General features: G+C 39.3%; 1 protein-coding gene across 3 annotated transcripts in view; it reads right to left on the reverse strand.

The window, feature by feature from the left end:
* Nucleotides 1–7,776: 7,776 nt before the first annotated feature.
* The window catches only part of ADGRL4 (adhesion G protein-coupled receptor L4), a 73,822-nt gene continuing 62,787 nt past the window's right edge, over nt 7,777–18,811 (reverse strand). For 2 of the 3 annotated variants that reach the window (XM_040073192.2, XM_040073194.1), the window contains 3 exons: nt 11,601–11,692; nt 9,930–10,098; nt 7,777–9,490 (listed from right to left, as the gene is read on the reverse strand). In XM_040073192.2, coding sequence (XP_039929126.1) covers nt 9,428–9,490; nt 9,930–10,098; nt 11,601–11,692 — 324 coding nt within the window. In that variant the 3' untranslated portion in view covers nt 7,777–9,427. The remainder of the gene's footprint in view (nt 9,491–9,929; nt 10,099–11,600; nt 11,693–18,811) is intronic. The other variant, XM_040073193.2, reaches the window with a different exon arrangement.

Genomic DNA, 18,811 nt, shown 5'->3' on the forward strand with positions numbered 1-18,811 from the left:
CAGCAGATCTTTTCCCCTTTTATTGCATGAATTACAATGCCCTTCAGCCAGCAGAAGGCAGAGAAAGTTCTGCCAGGAAAAAGAGTTATTTGAAAAAGTTTCCTTTAAACTTTTGTTTGCTTTGCTGCACACACACACACACACACACACACATACACACATAAATAAAAAAAGGAAAAAGGAAGGGAGAACCTTTCTTCTTCCACTTTAGTGCTAGGTAGAAAGAAAATGGATTTCTCTTTATCGACTGGTATGTGATTGGCAGAAGTAAAGGAAAGTTTCCTCATGGTCATGCCTCTGTGCTCAACCATGACCTGGAAGAACATTGTGAGAGATAAAGCAGGACTGTCCTGTTCACCAAGGACATGCAGAGCTGTGGAAGAAAACAAAATATGAGTGTCTCTGATCATTCCACTGATATCAAAAAGCACAAAGCTACCAAAGCCAAACAACACAATTTTATTCTAATATAACTGCTCAATGAATCTTTTTCTTGTAAATCTCCTTCCCTTTTGTAATGAGGACAAAAATTACAGTCTGTTTTCATTCTCACTCTTGTAAATCTGGAGTAACTGGGAGAGAGATAAAAAAGCTCTTTGTTGGCTAGGACAAAAATTCTGACTAAAAAGTAAAGTGTTCTCAAAACAAAACGATCACCTTTTGTGAAAAATGTTCCCATTTCTGATCAGTTCTAATGTTTTCATTTGAAACAGACTTCTTGATCAGAAGTTAATAAAAGCGTGTTGTGAAATAGTCATAGCATTTTATAAAACGTATAACAAAAATAAGTGGGTTCGTGAAGACTTTATAATAGACAGTATAAGAAAAAGAGACAAAGGAAGATAAAAAGACATTTCTAGCAATGTATAAGCAGAGGGGGATAAAGCTGAATAGCAGTTGGATTAGTGCAGCATGAGTTTGTTTTTAAAGTACATCCCTTTTCTGTACTTCCACCCTCTCCTGTTTGCCCCAGAACCCTGACCTTGTTCCTCCCCATTTCAAAAGAGCCGTCCCTTCTTATTTCCCTTCTGACCTGCATTCCTCACTGCTGGCTGTAATCTGGTGATAAAGGCACCAGTAAACCCAGCCAGCTTGCCTAAGATCAGAAGATATGGAGGGTGATGTTAGCAAATTAACTGATTGGTATAAAACAAAGGGGGAAAAAAATTGTCAGGAAGCTGAGAACTTTTGAACCCATTTAAACAAATACGTGGCAGAGGAGCAGGCTTGTCTGTTACAGGAATAGCGTCTGCAAGAACCAAGCCAGAGCTTGGAAACTACAATCAGATGCAGCCTCAGAGAGCAGCCCCTGGTAGGGGAACAAAGCTGTTCAAGAAAGGGGAGTTCCTGACTTGCAAAAGGCGGGACACAATCGGATGCTCCTCGCTGCCGTTTCTGCCCTTGCAGACCTCTGCTCCAGACCCTCCACTCTGCAGCTCCTGCAAAGAGACAGTGATGCCTCTTTGTGCAGTCCCCTTGTGACTGTGTGTTCAAGGGCTGGTAAAGAAGGCATACTGTACTGAAAATAATTGCAGTTAAGCCTTTGAGACACACAGAGACTCGTTTATTTAGTACTACTTTCTGGCTTTTTGGCTTCTCCACCAGCACTGAGAAGGTTAATATCTTCCTCCTGGGCTGGCCTCCAGAGATACTGCTCTCTGTGGCTCCAGCTGGCTTACAGAAATCTCCAAAGTTTTGCTGCCCTCATTAGGGTCAGATGTGGGAGTTACAATTTGAAATGTACGGTCCCTAAATAAAGAACTGTGAAATGCCAGGAACCCATGGAAGCATTCTTAACCGTGCCAGTGGTACAGGTCACAGAAAACAGCCCCTCAGCACCCCTCGTTCCTTTCCTTCTCCCCCTCCACTTTGTCACAGAATTGCAGTGCAGCTTTCCCTGGCAGCCTCCCGCTTGGCTTTTGCTGCTGCCCCAGCGCCCGGTGCCGTGCTGAGGTGGGCACACTGGGGATGGGCCTGGCAGCAGCCCACATGCCTCCCTCTGTCCTGACAGCACAGGCACAGCTCCTGCCACGGCCAGAGCTGGGCACGGGTTCTGTCCTGGAATCAGCCCTGCTATTCCGGTACTTTTATTACAACTGGTACCTAAAATAACCTGAACCAGAATGCACCTCAGCCACTGCTTTTGTCATGAAAGTGGGCAGAATTTTTCATCATCTCCATTCAACATACTTGAGAACCACCTCTGGAGCATGCCTTTGTTACAAATTCCCTTCCTCCCTTCCTGATATAGAAAGGGGAGACCTGAAACGTGGCTGCACTCCTGGAAAGGACATTGGCTTTGTTAACCAGCCTGTATCAGCTATATGCAGAGCCTGGCAGGAAAAACCTCGGAGGTCAGCGTGCACTGGCACTGTACAGGACTTGGAGAAGAGGTGATTGCTTCATTGTCATCACACCGTGCCCTTCACCAGCAGCCCTCGGGCAGAGGAGACTCGGTAGAACTGTCACTTGCCCTCTGTTAGTATTGCTTTCATTTTGGTCTGGGGAGGAGGTCTAAAATAGCCACAAAACGTGGGATCATTTCTAAATGGGCTTGAAGCAGACAGTATGTAGTAGAGAGAATGACAACTTTTTGGTCATTCAAATAGTTAAGATAACACTGACCACTTGAAAGGATAGCTTACTTTAAAACGTGGTTTTATGTAACTTGTACACTACGCATGAGCAGAGAGCACATTTCTGTTCATCCTTCCCTGCACAGACATATAACACATGCAGAGGAAATATCTCTGAAATGGATGCAGCCTAAGGTTGCCAGATTCAGAAGGATACTACTCATTTGTAGCTCACAGCACATGTATTCCATGCAGACAATGCCTTTCTGGAGAAAACAATTGTTTTAAAGGAGAAAAAACAACTAAATAAGACCATTCAAGCCATGCAACAGTATAAAGCAGATCTCACAGGCTCACATGGTTTCACAAAAGCTGTGCAGAACCACAGGGTCTTTCCCTTTTTCTCTCTTACTGTAAACTTTTTCCTAATTTTCCTGCAAGATTATGCTGCTGGATTCACTAATGCGTAATATTTTTAGTCTAGAAATTTTGCACACAAATAATTCATTAAAAAGATAACATATGGGGTGTAATTGGGAGTTGCTTCAAGGATCAGTGGATTTTTTTTCACTTTAGTTTAGCTTTAGGGAAGATGTCCTTACAAAATTACTGCTTGATGCTACCCTCACTTTCCCAATAATCCATAATCTGTTTGTGTTGCCCCCACACCACGAGCCTCCTCCCTACCACCTCCTCCTCCCCAGCACTACTCCCCTTTTCTTTTGGCAAATGCAGTTATTCAGGTAGGGAACCATGAGGTTCTCTAGATGCTAGCTCTCAACTGTCTCTTTGGTACCAGAACTCATTCTTATATCTTTCTCCCCCTCTTTGAAAACTTTTCATATTAGGATTAGATTGTATTCATGCCTTTGTTTTTACCTTGGTTTCCCTATTGCAGCACTGCTGTCCCTGACTCACTCCAAAGCCAAACCTTGCACTCCAGCCTTCTCAGCTGTGCTGGGGACTTAGGCTGGGGGTCAGCTGTGGGGGCTGGGTGCAACACAGAGGGAGCTTTCTCTGGGTAGCTGTGTCTTCATCAGTACCTGCCAGGGAAGGATGGCCACCTGGTCCTGCCCCATCCATTTAGAGAGGGAGTAAATGCAGTACTGCTTCTGAGAATGAGGAATCAAACCCCAAAGTCTCTAGGAGTTGTATTATAGGTATAAAGTGTCAATTATAATGAAGACAAAGCAGAGCTGAGCATCAGAAAGGAGATTATCCTTCAGTAGGACATGCACTGTAATTTCAGTGAGGGTATACTTTACCTTTTTCTGCTTCAATGCGACCCACCTGCCAGAGAGGAGTACAAGCTGCCTCTCCCTTAGCTGGCATCTGTACTAAAGGGGTTACAGCTGCTACTCACTTCATTTAGGGCCTAACCCCTTGACAACAGAAGCCATGACTTGCGCACAGGATTTTGATGAGTCCTAGCTGGGTATTTGCAATTGGTGTTTCTATAGCTCTCTTACCCAGCAAGGAGCATATTTTCAGCTTAAGAAGTGTGACCCGATCTTTCATCTTGAGCGTAAATGAGCTCATACTAACACGGCTAAGGTGGGCATTTGTAAGTGGAGGGGAAAATCCCACATATGGTAAGTTACAGGGACAAAATCAAAAATGGCTGAGGAGTGGTAATAAAAAAATCTTGAAGTTCACAAAAAAAAAAAAAAATGAAAAGAAATTAAAAGAAAATGCTCATAAACATCATGGAATGAAAACCAGCTAAATTAATTCCACTAGTGATAATGAGCAGGAAGCCCAGTGCTTGGGACCATGAGTTTATGCAAATCTGTTATTACTGCAAATTGGCATCCTAAGACCCTGATCATACAACACTTGCACATATGCTTAACTTTATGCACATGAGCAGCCTCATTAACGCCAAAGACTTAGTCGTGCATAAAACTGAGCAAATACATGAGTGTTTGTAAGATTGGGATTTAAACACAAGGGAGAGAAAACAAATTTACTGTATCATCAACAATTATTTCTGAAACCCAGCAGAAGCCAAGGTGATGCCAGAAGTCTGTATAGTGCAGAAACATTCAGAGAGAGAGAGGAATGGGATTTTGAAGACTGTTACCTCTAACTCAATCCATTAGACCAAATAATGGTGGGCCAGTCACAGGAGGAAAACATCCCTGCCCAGATTAAAATAAAACTGACTTTAACAAAGTAAACAGGATTGTCTCTTAAAAACATAGTTTTCAAACTTAGTTATTATAAAGAAGAACAGTTTATAATCAACTTGGATTTGACTAAATTATTCAGCAGTGTCTCACAAAAGTCTTACAAAATTAATTTAAAAGGTGTTAGGTTTATGTGGATACAGAGCTGACTGCAGCATTTATATAAATAGTTACAATAAATACAAAAGCTTACATTGGAGGGAGGTGCCTACTGCACTGCAGTGAAGACTGATGGTCAGTCTTGGAGCTAGTTTTAATTAGAATACTCAGCAATGCTTTGGGAAATGGAGAAGTTTCCCCTATGTTTGATGAAAACAGTTTCCTTCGGAATCCAGAAGAGAAAATACAATAAAATTTGTGTACTTACCAGCAAGGCAAGAAAGAAACCAAGGAGTTGTAAAACCAAACCTGTGGAACTGAACAGCTTCTGCCAAATTTAAAGGGATAGTGCTGGAAAAGGAATTCTGGAAAAAATGCAACCCTACATTGGGAAGATGTAAAATAAAGCCTCTAAAAAACATAATTGCTATAAATAAAACCAGTAATAATTTATGTTTCATGATAATTTCAGTGTGCTTTTTAAACACTTTTGTACCACTTGGAAAAAAGAGCATATTCTCAGAAGTCAGTTTTACTGTTACTTTTTGGTGTGTATGGATTTTTTTTTTTTCATAATTTCTGTTCTTCTGACCCAGCAGGACTGCTGCTGTCAATATTGCTGTGTAGCAGTAAAGCTGATGGAATTATTGTATTTCATATTAGTCACATCTTGCATCTTGTTTTGAAGCAGCAGTCCCAGGGCCTCCAGGTTCCACATGTGGCCATGGACCTGACTCCTGGCAAAGTCTGGATGTGTCAAGGGCTCTTGGTTCTCCATAAGGTTTGTTCAGGAGGGTTGTCATGGAGACACAGAGTGTGAAACAGCAGTCCCCTCCTTCTGTGAGTGCATCTCCAGGGACAGACTGCCCACAGCGACGGCCGAGGGCTGAGCTGGCAGAGAGCCGGGCAGCTTGAGAACATGCTTTAGCACATTTGCACTTGACAATTTGGTTGTGTTTACGTGGACGATCAGTGCATTGATGATCAGCTGCTTTCAAGTCTGCATCCATCTTAAGGGCTTAATTTTATATAAAAACTGTGTGGGGGATGACTTTGGGGAGGTGGCACCGTCGCTTCTGTAATCTCACAGCACAGCACTGAATGTAAGAGAACCAAGGGAAAAGAGTAACACAGGCTGCAGGAAGCTGTGGGCCAGTGGACCTCCTCCTACCATCTCTCTTCCCAGAGGAAAGTTTTAATTTTCTTCATGGGTTTTGAATTTTTTGTCTTTTTTTTTATAAAGATTTCAAAGCAGGAAGTAGGACTTCTCCTAGGATTAACTGGCATATGGAAAGAGTGTGATTATGAACTGGCCTTTAAGGAACTATCATGGTAAAGATATATAAAGTGATATTATTGATGAGAAAAGTGATGCTGGAGTTGTAGCAGCTGGAGGAATCAGCCCTGAAAATATTTGTTCTGCTTCATGTAATCATGTGCAGCATTGCTTTTTATGTGTGGTCAACAAGGTGCACAAGTGGCCAAAGTCCTGGCTGGACACTGGAGAAAAGTCTGAAATAAATTTGCACTGCATTTATCTTGTTTTAAATTACTACCTATAGGTAAACAGCACAGATCTGTTTATTACCACATCTCCAGCAGACTGAACATCCCAATGGAGATGGGGGTAATACTGCAGTTTCTTTGAAATACAATTCTATTTCTTTGAGGGAATATTTATTTCAGAATAGATGAGTCTTTACCTTTTTATTGTGTTCAGAAACACACCTTGAAATGCAACACTGAACAAAAATTTCTGTTTGGTTTAATGGAAAAAAATTCTTCATCAAGCATTTACTTTCAGAGTGAAACCTTAACATTTTACTTTTTATCTCTCTGGTCAATCACGGATTTGTTTTTATTTTTTTATTTTTCCTGTTGGCACCACTGGACATGTCACATGCCTCTAAAATGTGTGTAATCTTAAAAAGTGTTGAACAACACTTAGATTTCAAACCAGTCAGCTAGCTGATCTGACAAATAGATTACATGAATTTACTTTTGGAAATACAGTTTGCATAGCACTTGAGTGCAAGTTTTCACAACAAAATTGTGACTAATGCCTGATTATTATTTTTGTGATCTGACACCATAGACTAATAGAACAATCCAGGCTGGAAGGGATCTCAGAGGGTCATCTCATTCACTTTCCTCCTCGCAGCAGGGTCAGGTTGAGAACAAGTTGCTGGGAACTTTCTGCAGCTTTAAAAACCTCTAAAGATTTTAACACAACTATACAAAATTTCTGGGCAATCCTTTCCAACACTTGACTGTCCTCATGGCAAAAAGGTTTTTCCTCATATCTTGTGGAAACCCCTCTTTTTTCAATTTATGTCCAATGTCAGTCCTTTTCTCTCTGCTGGGTTGGGGTTCATGTAACTAAGGGCTGTGACAAATAGGGATTTAATTTCTTGTCAGTACATCTGCATGCATTAGGAAGGACAATTGCAATATCTTTCAGGGTCTGAGGTGGGGAATCTAAAAAAAAAATTTCTGCTCTTTATGTACTGTATTAAAAGATGAAAAATCATCTTTGTTTGTAAGGAAAACAGAGTTTCAATGAAGATCTGACCCAGAGACAGGAGAGCAGTTTTCCTATAAAAGATGTCCTTTCATTACAAAGACTATTGTAAGCTAAACATTTATGATATATTTTCTTTCCAAGGAACTTTTTCCAATCTCCCTGAGCATGCTGAAGTCATTATATAGTTACTAGAGATGCTTTGTCCAGATCAGCTTACTATAGGTTACAGTTCTGCAGGAGATTAAAAATGATGAGCTGGTAGATATCCTGAAAATACTCTTTTAAGTAATATGTATCTGCATTTCCCAACCTTAGAAGAACATATACAACAGCAAAGGAAATACAGCAAATAATTGAGGGCAAATGATATATAACAAAGAGAATTTTTGCCACTGTATTTATTTAAATGAATGGAAATGTCAAAATGTGAAAGCAAAGCACTCCAGTTTATTCACATATTTTACATTCAAAGGACCAGGAAATTTCTTTAGTATTTTTTTGAAAAATAGACTACTCTTTTTTCAAAAAACTTGACACAGGCATGGAACATACTTAATGAAGCCTACCATTGCAGTGCATACAATGAAAACCTTGTGTAAAAGAGAAAAAAAAAAAGATAAAAAACAAAGTTGACCATTACTAAAAAAAGATTTCCTTTAATATAAATAAAATTCAGACTAGTGCTTTATTTTAACAGACAACACAACAGTGGGATTTATTAACAACTACATATTTACAGTGCCTCACTGGCAAAAATACTGGGCTTCGTCTGAGATCCTAGACACTTCCTGAGAAGGCAATGTGGACAGGAAGGCAATGTGGAATTGCTCAGCAGTTCATATAATTTGAGTGCTAAGAGGGTGAAATTAAAGCATTCTTTTCAAATAAGTCAGATGCCATAGGTAGAATGGTTGATGCATTGTGTTTTATGCTCTGATCTGCAAAACTCGCACCCTGATACTCCCTTTGATTTTAGTAGTTCTATACGTACTCCTAAGGTTAAGTGCAGGATTGTTTCAAACCCAGGAGCCTCAGAGGAAGACAACTGCTTAATTCAAATATGCTGTGAGAAAACTACTGTAATTGGAGTTTTACATAGTACAGAGCCACATTAACTTGAATTTAAATCTGTGTTCTTCTGCGTGGGTGATTTCTACCACTTTAATTTGAACCTACAAAATCTGGATTCCAAGTATCTCTATGAATTAACAAACCTGTGAAAGCATCTTCTTCCCACAGCCTCCAAAATCATAGTGCCAGTTAAGCAGATCTCAGTCTTTTTGGCAATTAAATAAAACAAGAACCAGATTTTTCTCAAAGTATTCACAAAATAATCTTTCAGTTATAAAATGACTATCCCACCATTCTTGTATCAGATCTGACCTCAGCCCTTTAGATCTAAACAGTTCTTTAGAAGTTATAAAAATAAAGGATTGATTAATATACAAATATATATTTCAGAGTGATAAGAGAATAATATTAAACAAATTCCTTTTTTAATCTACTTTAAATTAAAAGAAATGTTTTTAAAAGTCTGGGCTGAAGCAGATCTTTATCTATTGACTCTTTAATGGAACCCATTCCCTGCAGACGGTCACATACAACTTAATGTATGAAGTTCATTACTACAAAAGGATGGTGAACATGTTTCCACTAGCAAAGCACTTCATAAAATCTGCTGTGCCAGTTGGTTTTTGGTATCTCACTTCCAAGAACTGCAGATATTTTTAATATTAGAAACAAAACCTCTGCCATGAAGTCTTGAGGTTCTTTAGAAATTGCTTCTTTCTCTTGTGTTTATTAATATTTGTTTTGCAATGATCCAGTTTCTTTTGTATACTGTTAGTATACAGAATAATACAGATGTTCTGAATGAATGCACATGTATGTACAAAACCAGCAATTTAGTTAAGAGATATGCCTGCTCACTGGGTCATTTCATGCTTTCACAATACCATATTTTGCAGTGATATCCATTACAATACCATGTAGGTTGCTTCTTTCTTCTGCTGTGATGCTTTTGAGTGTTTTCCTTCCTTTTATCTCAAGCAGCCAAAACAGCAAGGAACATTTTTGAACAATCTATAATACTCCTCCTGAATCTGAAATAAAAACATTGAATTCAATTATGAAACAGATTTGTTAAGAATTCTATATGTCTTTGAACTCATTTTGTACTGCTACTGTCACTAGATAGTTTAAGGTGGGGCTAACTTTTACTTTAGGACAGAACACTGAAGGAAGTATTATCCCAGGGTACTGTGGGTGAATCTTGCTTCTAATTGAAAAGACTGGAAGGAAGTTTTATTGCACACATTGTATTGTTTCATCAGGTTAATGACAATATAACCAGTTTTACAGTTAAAAAGTCCCATTTTCCCATGTTTCATACTTCAGTTTTAAAACTGGAGAAAATATGTGAGAACATAAAGGCTGGACAGAGGTTCTGCCTCACTGAAGGCAGCAGATCAATTTCAGGGCATCTGGACAGTGCCGGGAACATGAGACTGAGTCACTTCCCACCAGGAGTAGGGCACTTACCTTCCTAGACAATACACAAAGAAATATGAAGATGAACATCCCCTGGAATGCATTGAAGATTGTAAAAAGATAGGCAGTAACCACAGATCCCTGGACCACATGGAGGACCCCGAAAATCCAGGTAGCCCCAAGGAGGAACAGGAGAGCAAGGGCACCTCGGGCACAGGATCTAGACAGGAAGAAAACATTGTGAACAACACACAGGCACGTGCTACTCGCCTCTTCCTCCAATTTAAGTGGTGAATGCTGCCTTGGAAATTTTTTCACAGCTGCAAAGGCCTGAGAAGTGCAAGTACAGGGGCTGCTCTTCAGGGTGTGCTGTAGCACTGTAGCATGAACAAAATCACATAATCACTTTGGAAGAGCAAAGGAGTAAAACTGGAGGGCCTTAAAACACTGGCTTCTTTAATCTTCAGATATGTTTTCTCTGGTGTACTGCAGCACCATATGATTTGATTTAAATCTACTGTTAGTGTAATTCCCCAAGGAAAAACATATGTCTGTTATGAAGCATTCCCCCACTTTTCCTCCTCCCCCTTATCTTCCTCAAAAAAATAACCCAGAAAAATGTTCAGTATGCTCTTAGGTCAGTGCATGTGCATGACATCAAAGGATTCCCAGGCTGCCTCTCAGGTTCACTGCAGAGGACGGTGCAAGTTGTAAAACCAGACCCTTTTTAAATTTCTGTCTCTTAAAAAGAAAAAAAAAAGATTGTTTTTAGAACACAAGTACTCTCAAATAGTTCCTGGGTCAGCATATTGATGCCTTAAAATTGTAGGAACTGATTGGCTATGATTTTTTTTTTTTCCAAGATGCTGTAGAATGCTGTTCACAGACTTGAGCAAATTACAGCATGTTGTCTTGGAAATGAAGCCAGTGATTACTTTCTTATTCATTCTCAGCTCAGTCATTGCGGGACTTCCTTTGAACAGCAGACACTTTTAGCACTGTTCCCCTGAAAATGAATAATTTTCAACTTCATTAGGAACAGGTCACCACAAGAAGCTGTGAAAGGTGAGGAATAAGAGAAAGTAATCAATCAAACAATTGCTAAATCCTAACTATAAATCTAGTGCAATGCGTTGAAACTGCAGGAGTGTTCCTAAGCAACACAAACAGTAAGTTGTTTTCAATGTTCCCTGTAGTACACTTCAGCTTTTCCTGCACAAACGATTTTCAAGGTCCCTATAAATCAGTTTTAAAGAGAGTGAGTTGATGGAAAAATCATAGCAGCATGCAAAGTAAAGAACCTGCTCCATCCCCCCAGTGCCACAGAAGCATAATGTCCCACTGCAGACTTCTCCCAAGTAATATGAATGGCTCCAATCTCTTATCACTTGATACTTCAAGGCAAATATTTTGGTCCCATTTCAGGCATAGTTTTGGATTCTGTTTTGCCTTGCATAGAGGCTTTAACTTTGCCATCAGCCTTTACCCTCTGGTTGATATGGGCCACCTTTTTTCTTTGTGCAACTTTCACACATACCCTCATACAAGGTGTTGCTCAGTGGGAATAATCTTTGCAAAACTTACATCCAAATATACCTAATAACAGAAAAAAAAAATCTTTTTCTACAAATCTCAGGATATCAAACTGTTAAATACTCATTGTCATCTCTGTCTGTATTTAAACCTACAGAAGGCAGAATTTGTACTGAGTGGCAAACTTACCTTATATTTTCATAACAACTGACTTCTGGCTTTAACATTGCAGTGTGTCGAAATACTTTATAAATAATCACTCCAAAAGCCAACAAATTAACCTGAGGGCAGTGAAGAAAAAACCTTTTAGTTCAAATCAGGATACTTTTGAATGCCAATAACTGTTAAGCATTTAAATGAAACAAGTCAGATAAAATTTCTGTGTATCTGAAATCTACAGAGCTACATGCCAGGAGGGAAAAAAACCCCCTACCCTGATTCACTTCTATTAAAAAAATATGAGCCCTGAAATAAACATTGATCAAACAGGGATGTAACCTTACTTTATCTCAGCAGTATCACTACCAACAGTCTGCAAATATTTATTGATTTTATTGGTAAATCTCCTTGATTTCCTGCTGATATTATTTTTCCTAAGTAGAGATGAAGGAAGGGAAAGAGAAGGGAAAAGGGAAAGAGAAGGGAAAAGAGAAAGGGAAAGAGAAGGGAAAGGAGAGGGAAAAGAGAAAGGGAAAGGGAAGGGAAAGAGAAGGGGAGAGTTTTTTTTTTTCGTCTTTCTTTTTCTCCTTCCCTTCCCTTCCCTTCCCTTCCCTTCCCTTCCCTTCCCTTCCCCCTTCCCTTCCCTTCCCTTCCCTTCCCTTCCCTTCCCTTCCCTTCCATTCCCTTCCCTTCCCTTCCTTCCCTCCCTGTCCTTCCCTTCCTTCCCTTCCACTTCCAACGGAACTGATAAACCCTATGGGTTTCCTATTGTACTGTATCATATTGATCTTGAAATTTGTGTGTCTTTTGTTGATGAATAACATCAATAGCATCATATTTTGAGGTTTTTGCGGTGTGAAAACTTTCAAGTGACACAAAAAATCTTAGATGCTTACATAAATAATTTTTTAAAAGCTAGCTTTTGTTGAAAGGCATCTGGCTGCATATATTCCTTTTCTTTAAATATAGATTAATAGTTTTGGTATCTTTTCCTTGATTTTTGTACAATGGCATTACTTGATTCAAGTTTGAAACAAAGAAAAGCGACTAAAACAAGCAATTTTGCAAATGATGCTCAGTTATGGTTCTGATCCTCTCTTCGCTTGGCTAGGCTTCACTGATCTTTCAGTTAAATTTATATTGCATTCCTTTAAACATGTGGATGGTTGCCTTCTTACTTTGCAGCATTTAACATCAGAATATATTTAAAATGTTAGTAAATGAACCAAATTTTAATTGTGTGTCATTCAGGTACTATTTGTAAATTCTTGGTTGCAATCCCTTGGTCAGTTTCCTGTGGGCTTCCAGATGGAATGGATAATATTAATGCCTTCCCCAAGTTGTTTCTCCAGAAAGACTGTATGGTTTTTTTCCCTGCTTCTTTTTCTTTAAAAAACCAAACTGAACCCAAAACCCAACCCAACCTAAAAAGTAAAGCCTCTGAAATAAAACCAAAAAGCTGTTGGAGCACAGCACCACTTGAAAAGGGGTCACTTTCATTAGTTTATACTCATATGTCCTTAGAACATTTTTGCTGTGTTGAGGGGGGAGGATCTGATATTAAAGCAGGCTCTGCTTTAACTAGCTGCATGATCACAGTTTAATGCAGCATAATATATTTACAATTTGATAAGAGATAGAGCTGATGAGCAGTTTAGGGAATTAATCCTTCATTGAATACCTTGTACTAGTGCTGATAGTACCGAGAGCTATTCTGAAGCTCCTTATATTTAAAATTGTAATCTATGATACCTCATAAACCAGCAATTTTTCAAAGTTAATTATGAGTCAGTCAGCAGTTGTGGATAATTATATGCAGAACTACTTTTTATCTTATATTTGTTGGTGTATAATATATCAAATAACTCCACGCATACACTGTAATCTGCATAACCCACCTAATGTACTATTAATTTGAAAAAGGTAGCGGGAAATGTGATCAAAGTACCGTAAGCATGGAGAACACTCTGTTGCTTCTTTAGAAACTGCCAGAATTAGGTTCTGTGAGAAGCTCTATGGGCCAACCCCCCTTACTCACAGACACAGCTGCAGAACCAGCAAGGTTTTGCTGAACAAGGATGGGGTGGGCAGCAGGCTCCATTTCTCCTCGTCCCAGTGGGGCTCCTTTACACAAATACTATTTGCACTGTCCGTTTCACAGGATAATAGGATTTGGCCTTCTGCATTAGAGTAATACCCATTAACTATGATCTTTTCATTCACCAAGCCATTCTAATGGGAATAATCTGTATGTATCAGGGGAACAGGAGAGGTTAACACCAGCCTCTTGGAGTCAGCTGCCAGAACAAAATTATTGTACAATATGTCTCAGGTAGCCTCACAGGAGGTAATGTTACAGGGTAATGAGGGTGAACTTAACTTCTGAAACACCCGGTCATTTCCAAGATTTATTAAAGTCTTAAGTCGGCCTTTGCCCCAATTTAAGCACTCCATTAATAAAAAAAAAAATTCTCTAGCAAAGTGAAAGCGCATAGACTGGCTTTACACAATGCCTCAACCTAAGTCAGAAACCTCTGGAACTGCATTTTGTCCTTTGAGGGGGGAAGAAATGGATAACATGAAAGTTGTAGTAACTATCTTGTGACACAGAAATAAAGCAAAACTCGAGGGAAAACAGTAGCACGAACTCCTGGGTAAATCCAGGAGAAAAAACCTGGCTAATGTAAACAATGTGTCAAGTGTGGCCTTGGGAGAAAACTGGTAATCCAAAAGATATCCCAGAAGGTATCCTAAACTTAATGCATCCTGCTTCAATCTGATAACTCTGCATGTTCTTTGCTACGGACATACCAATGGCCTCAACTATTTCTGGGAAATGTAAAGTAAAAAGTTCATACTAAATGGCAGGACTGAGTATGAACACTAGTAAATTGGACTAATTAGGACTAAAGGGGAAATAGAACTGATATCCCCAAAGAGCTATATGTGTTCTAACAAATGGAATGAAAAGTCAAAGCACTCAAAATGCCTGGCCAAAGATACAAGCACTTAAGACATTTGAACTTGTATCCAAAACTGAGTTTCAAATTGAGGCAGTAGGCTGTAAAAGTAATCTAGAATATAGACGTATGTAAGAAATCCTGGATCCCCTAATTTTCCTTCCGTGACAGAGGATGAGAGACACTGAAACATCTAAAAAGTTTCAATTGCTCCTTATAGCCAAATACTGTTTTATACTTTGGTTGCAATCACGTGTTTTTGTTTTTGTAATTAAACCACAGTGTTAAGACCTTGTTGAATAAACCTTTGATGACATTATAATTAAGACTGCCTTAAGGTGACAGGCAAGGTGAATGAGAAGGAAATGGCAAACATGAGGGCTGCTGTCTCCGGAGAGGGAGCAAGCTGGAGCAGAGCAGGATGTGCAGGCAGCTGTGAAACCGAGCTCAGGACAGGCTCTGCACGGGGCTGGGAAGGGTCAGCCTGGGGACGAGCCACCTGAATAATGAGCACGTTAGTCTGCAGCTTGGGGCAAACCCCGAGCGTGAGATGTTGTGGCATGGCCACAGTTTTATCAGGTGAATAACGATGTTACAGTGTGACATGGCAAGTTCTGGTGCCTTTGTTTTCAGTGCTATTACATGGCTGAGCAGTCAGAGAAACTGCTGCGTGTCCTGAGAGGGGCTTCTCAGCAAGTCTAATAGACTAGAGGGGAATTGCATCGATTCCAAGCCCTGAACTGAATAATTTTTTTGTATTTTATTTATTTAACAAACCACCCGAGACTGCTATTGGGCAAACAGTGCACTCAGTCCTTACCATTTTACAAAGGAAACCTCAGACTTTCTCCCTACCAGGACAATTCTCTGAAGTACTGAGCATCCTCAGCTCTGCCTCCTCTGCAATTCAGTGGGAATCATGTTTCACTCATCATTGCTCAGGTGCACTACAGGACTAATTTTAATAATTAATTTTTCCTTTTTTTTTTTTTTTTTTTTTTTTAAGTTGTTAATCAAAGTCAAGGACTGAGACAGAAAAAGCTTCCACTCACAGCATCTTCAGGGAATCAAGTCTCCCTAAAGATATTTGTTAAAGTATTTTTAGCCTTCTTAAATTCTAAAAATGTTGTGGTACATTTATGAACAAATGAAAAGCTTAAAATATATTTGTATGAAATAGACATCGAACAAGAGCAATTATTAGGATGCCATGAAATCAGGATTCTGTAGATATGGGCAGCTACATTTATGTAGCTGTATAACCCTGGGTAATCTCTAAGGAGACACAAACCTGCATGAGCTGGGTTGTACACCTGAGATGGAGTTTAAAGGAAAGATGGTAAGTGTTTGGCATATCTCTCCCTGGGACATCACATATGAAAAGGATCAGAAGGATTTAGGGTTTTGGCGTGACTTCTGGCCCCATTAAGCCAATATGCAGAATGCCAGTTAAATAGTGAAACTCCCATTGCACCAACACTGTCAAGGCTTTATCAGTACGCACCACAGAGAATGGCAGGCCCGAGACATTCAGAGATGTTAATGGACTCTGCTGCAGGTTTCTCTCTGCAGATTAGCACTTAGAGGTGTCATGGATGCATACTGTGGTAAAGAGCGGGACAGTGAAATTTTCCTGCAGCTGTTTAACTCCATGATACAGTTCCCACATTCAGAGCCGTGATGTTGGTGGGTTAGGTCCAGCAGGCACACAAGGAAGAGTTCAGAGCAATCTGGAGTGGTACAAGTCCTAGGATCAGATGTGACCCACAGCACTGATCTGGATAATTTCCTCTTGAATGAGAGATAAAGCAATTTAGAATTCAAAGAAATTTCCTGGTGCTTTCCTAATCATCTTGTCAACAATAAGGGAGCTTTGCCAAAGGCACTAGCCTGGGGAGCTCTGTTCAATCAATCACATGTATTTTAGAATAGGATGGGAAAAGCAGTGTGTGGAGTTAACCTACCTCACCTACATCTAGGGTAGCTCTGAAATCTGCTTGCGGATTAGCATCCCCCCCTGTCTCCCTACCACCATGGCTACCTGAACAGGTGCTTCTGCAAGAAAAGAAAGCTGGGCATGGACAGAGAAAAATGCTGTTGCTCTGGCTGCTACTCCTGTCAGGTTTGGGACTGCCCAGTAGAGAGCACTGAGGAGCGATCTCATCTATTGTCTACACAAATTACCAACTTCTCTGTTGATTGCTAGTATTTTGGAAACCAAGCAATAATATAAAAATGAGCATGTAGGTCCTAAAATATGAAATGTTCCAGGCTGCTGGAGTTTTGCTAATAGCACATTGCCTAGCAACAGCTATATTTAAAATAGGTCCTTAATTCCACTCTTAAATGTACGTATTTTACATACTGGAAGAGTAACGTAGTGTTCTGTCCTCAAGTAAATATGATGTTAGTGCTTCACAATGCATGAAACTCTATGTGTGTAGATACAGAATGATAGTTCTTTGTTAGTTGAACACTGAATAGGATGAGCTACACAAAATTTAATATAACTTGCAAATAAAAATATTTGCACTCATGTTGAAGAGCTGTAATTTCTTTCATAATTAATTACAATTAAATTGTAAGACACTGAGTGAAGTGATCTATCATAATTCTGCCCAATCAAGGTAGCTGAAAGCTGTCAAATTTGACAACTAAGACATCTTTTTTCCTTCTACCGTCCTTCCTTTTTTAAAGCAAGACAAAGAGCACTTGAAAGCTCAGAGAGGAATGGTCTGCCTTTCATGGAGGTAGCTCAGTTAGCACTTGGACTTCTGGTGAAATTAAATTGATCAGGACAGGGCATTCAAAAAAATTTAGTCCAATACATTTTTTCTTGAAAAATGTCAGTTCATTAGCACTAAAAGATATTTACTGTTTCAGACTGTGTCTTCACCGGGAAACACTTCCTGACTAGGATAGCTTTTCTGAATAAAACCAGAAAGGACACTCCTGAACAATGAAAATCCCTGTGGACAGCACATTTATACAGGATGTTGGCGACATGGGGCACAATTTTCTGTTTTACTTAATATTCAGACTAGGCTATGACCCTTGGTTTCTCCACGCTCTGTATAGTTATTCACTGCTACTGCTGGATCTATTCCATGCCATATAAATAATTAAACATTCACTGGAGCAGAAAGACCTGGATTTCCCTCACCCCCCAATTCCTCATCCAGGATTGTCTAAAGTCAGTTTTGTTTTTTAAACACTGCTGTAATTGTTTAATATGACACTGAGGTTTTGAGACTATTTCCAATACACATTATTTATAGAATGAAAAAGGAATTTGGAATTTCATGTAGGATATCTTTGTGTAAACGATACACCCCAGCCTTTCAAAAGTTATTAAACATTTCAAATACCAGCCTTTAAAGGCTCTCTAGTTTTACAAAGAAGAGAAGGTGTAAGAAAGAGGCACCTAATTCTAAAGACTCAGACATACTAGTTCTGATTCAGTCTGAGCACTTTACATTCAAACTTCAAAAATGAAACCCCCAAATCATTCCCTTTTCCTTTCTTAGTCTCTGTCTCAATAATTGATGAAACCATCTATATGCTGATGTCAGATCTCACAAAAAAAGAATGAGAAAATTTCTCCTGCTGCTCTCTTAGGCATATACTTGAATTTTTTACATATATCATATTGAATTTAGCTCTTTTAAAAAATGTCTGAAGTTCAGAGCAGCTGTATCTGTATCAGTCTGTACAATGACCCTCATTATGAGCGTTTGAATTAATGAGCTTGTGATGGTCTGAGTTCTGTCACAGAGAGCAATACATTTCTATCTTTCTGGCTGGATGGTTAATGGCTGAGTAAAACCACAACATTCAGTGGGTCATCGTTATTTCAGTCAGGGGAGAACGGAATTAAGCTATTAACAATACCACAGTTTAAGCTTCAAAATGAAAATGTATGCTATATTAATTGCATAAAATTGGACACAAGCTGGCAGTCAAACAGTCAGGGTTTGTCTCCTGACTGATTTATCTCATTACCATGTCCCCAGTGAATATATCTTCTTGAATGCTTTAAGTATACAACAGCCGTCTTATCTGGGAGTAAGAAATGGAACAAAAACATTAATGAACCCCCTTTAGGCTGTATTTTTTGGAAATATTTTCAATTATTCAGGGATAGAATTTTATGCTTCTAAGATTTTAATGATTTCACTTGTTTTAAAAGTTAAAACATAACCAAATGAGTTTATTACAAATCCTGACTCAGGGGGGAAAAAAAAAATTCACATAGGATTGCTTTTAATTTATGGGTACTTC

Source organism: Hirundo rustica, chromosome 9 (genome assembly GCF_015227805.2).
Source record: "Hirundo rustica isolate bHirRus1 chromosome 9, bHirRus1.pri.v3, whole genome shotgun sequence".
Classification (NCBI taxonomy): Eukaryota; Metazoa; Chordata; class Aves; order Passeriformes; family Hirundinidae; genus Hirundo; species Hirundo rustica.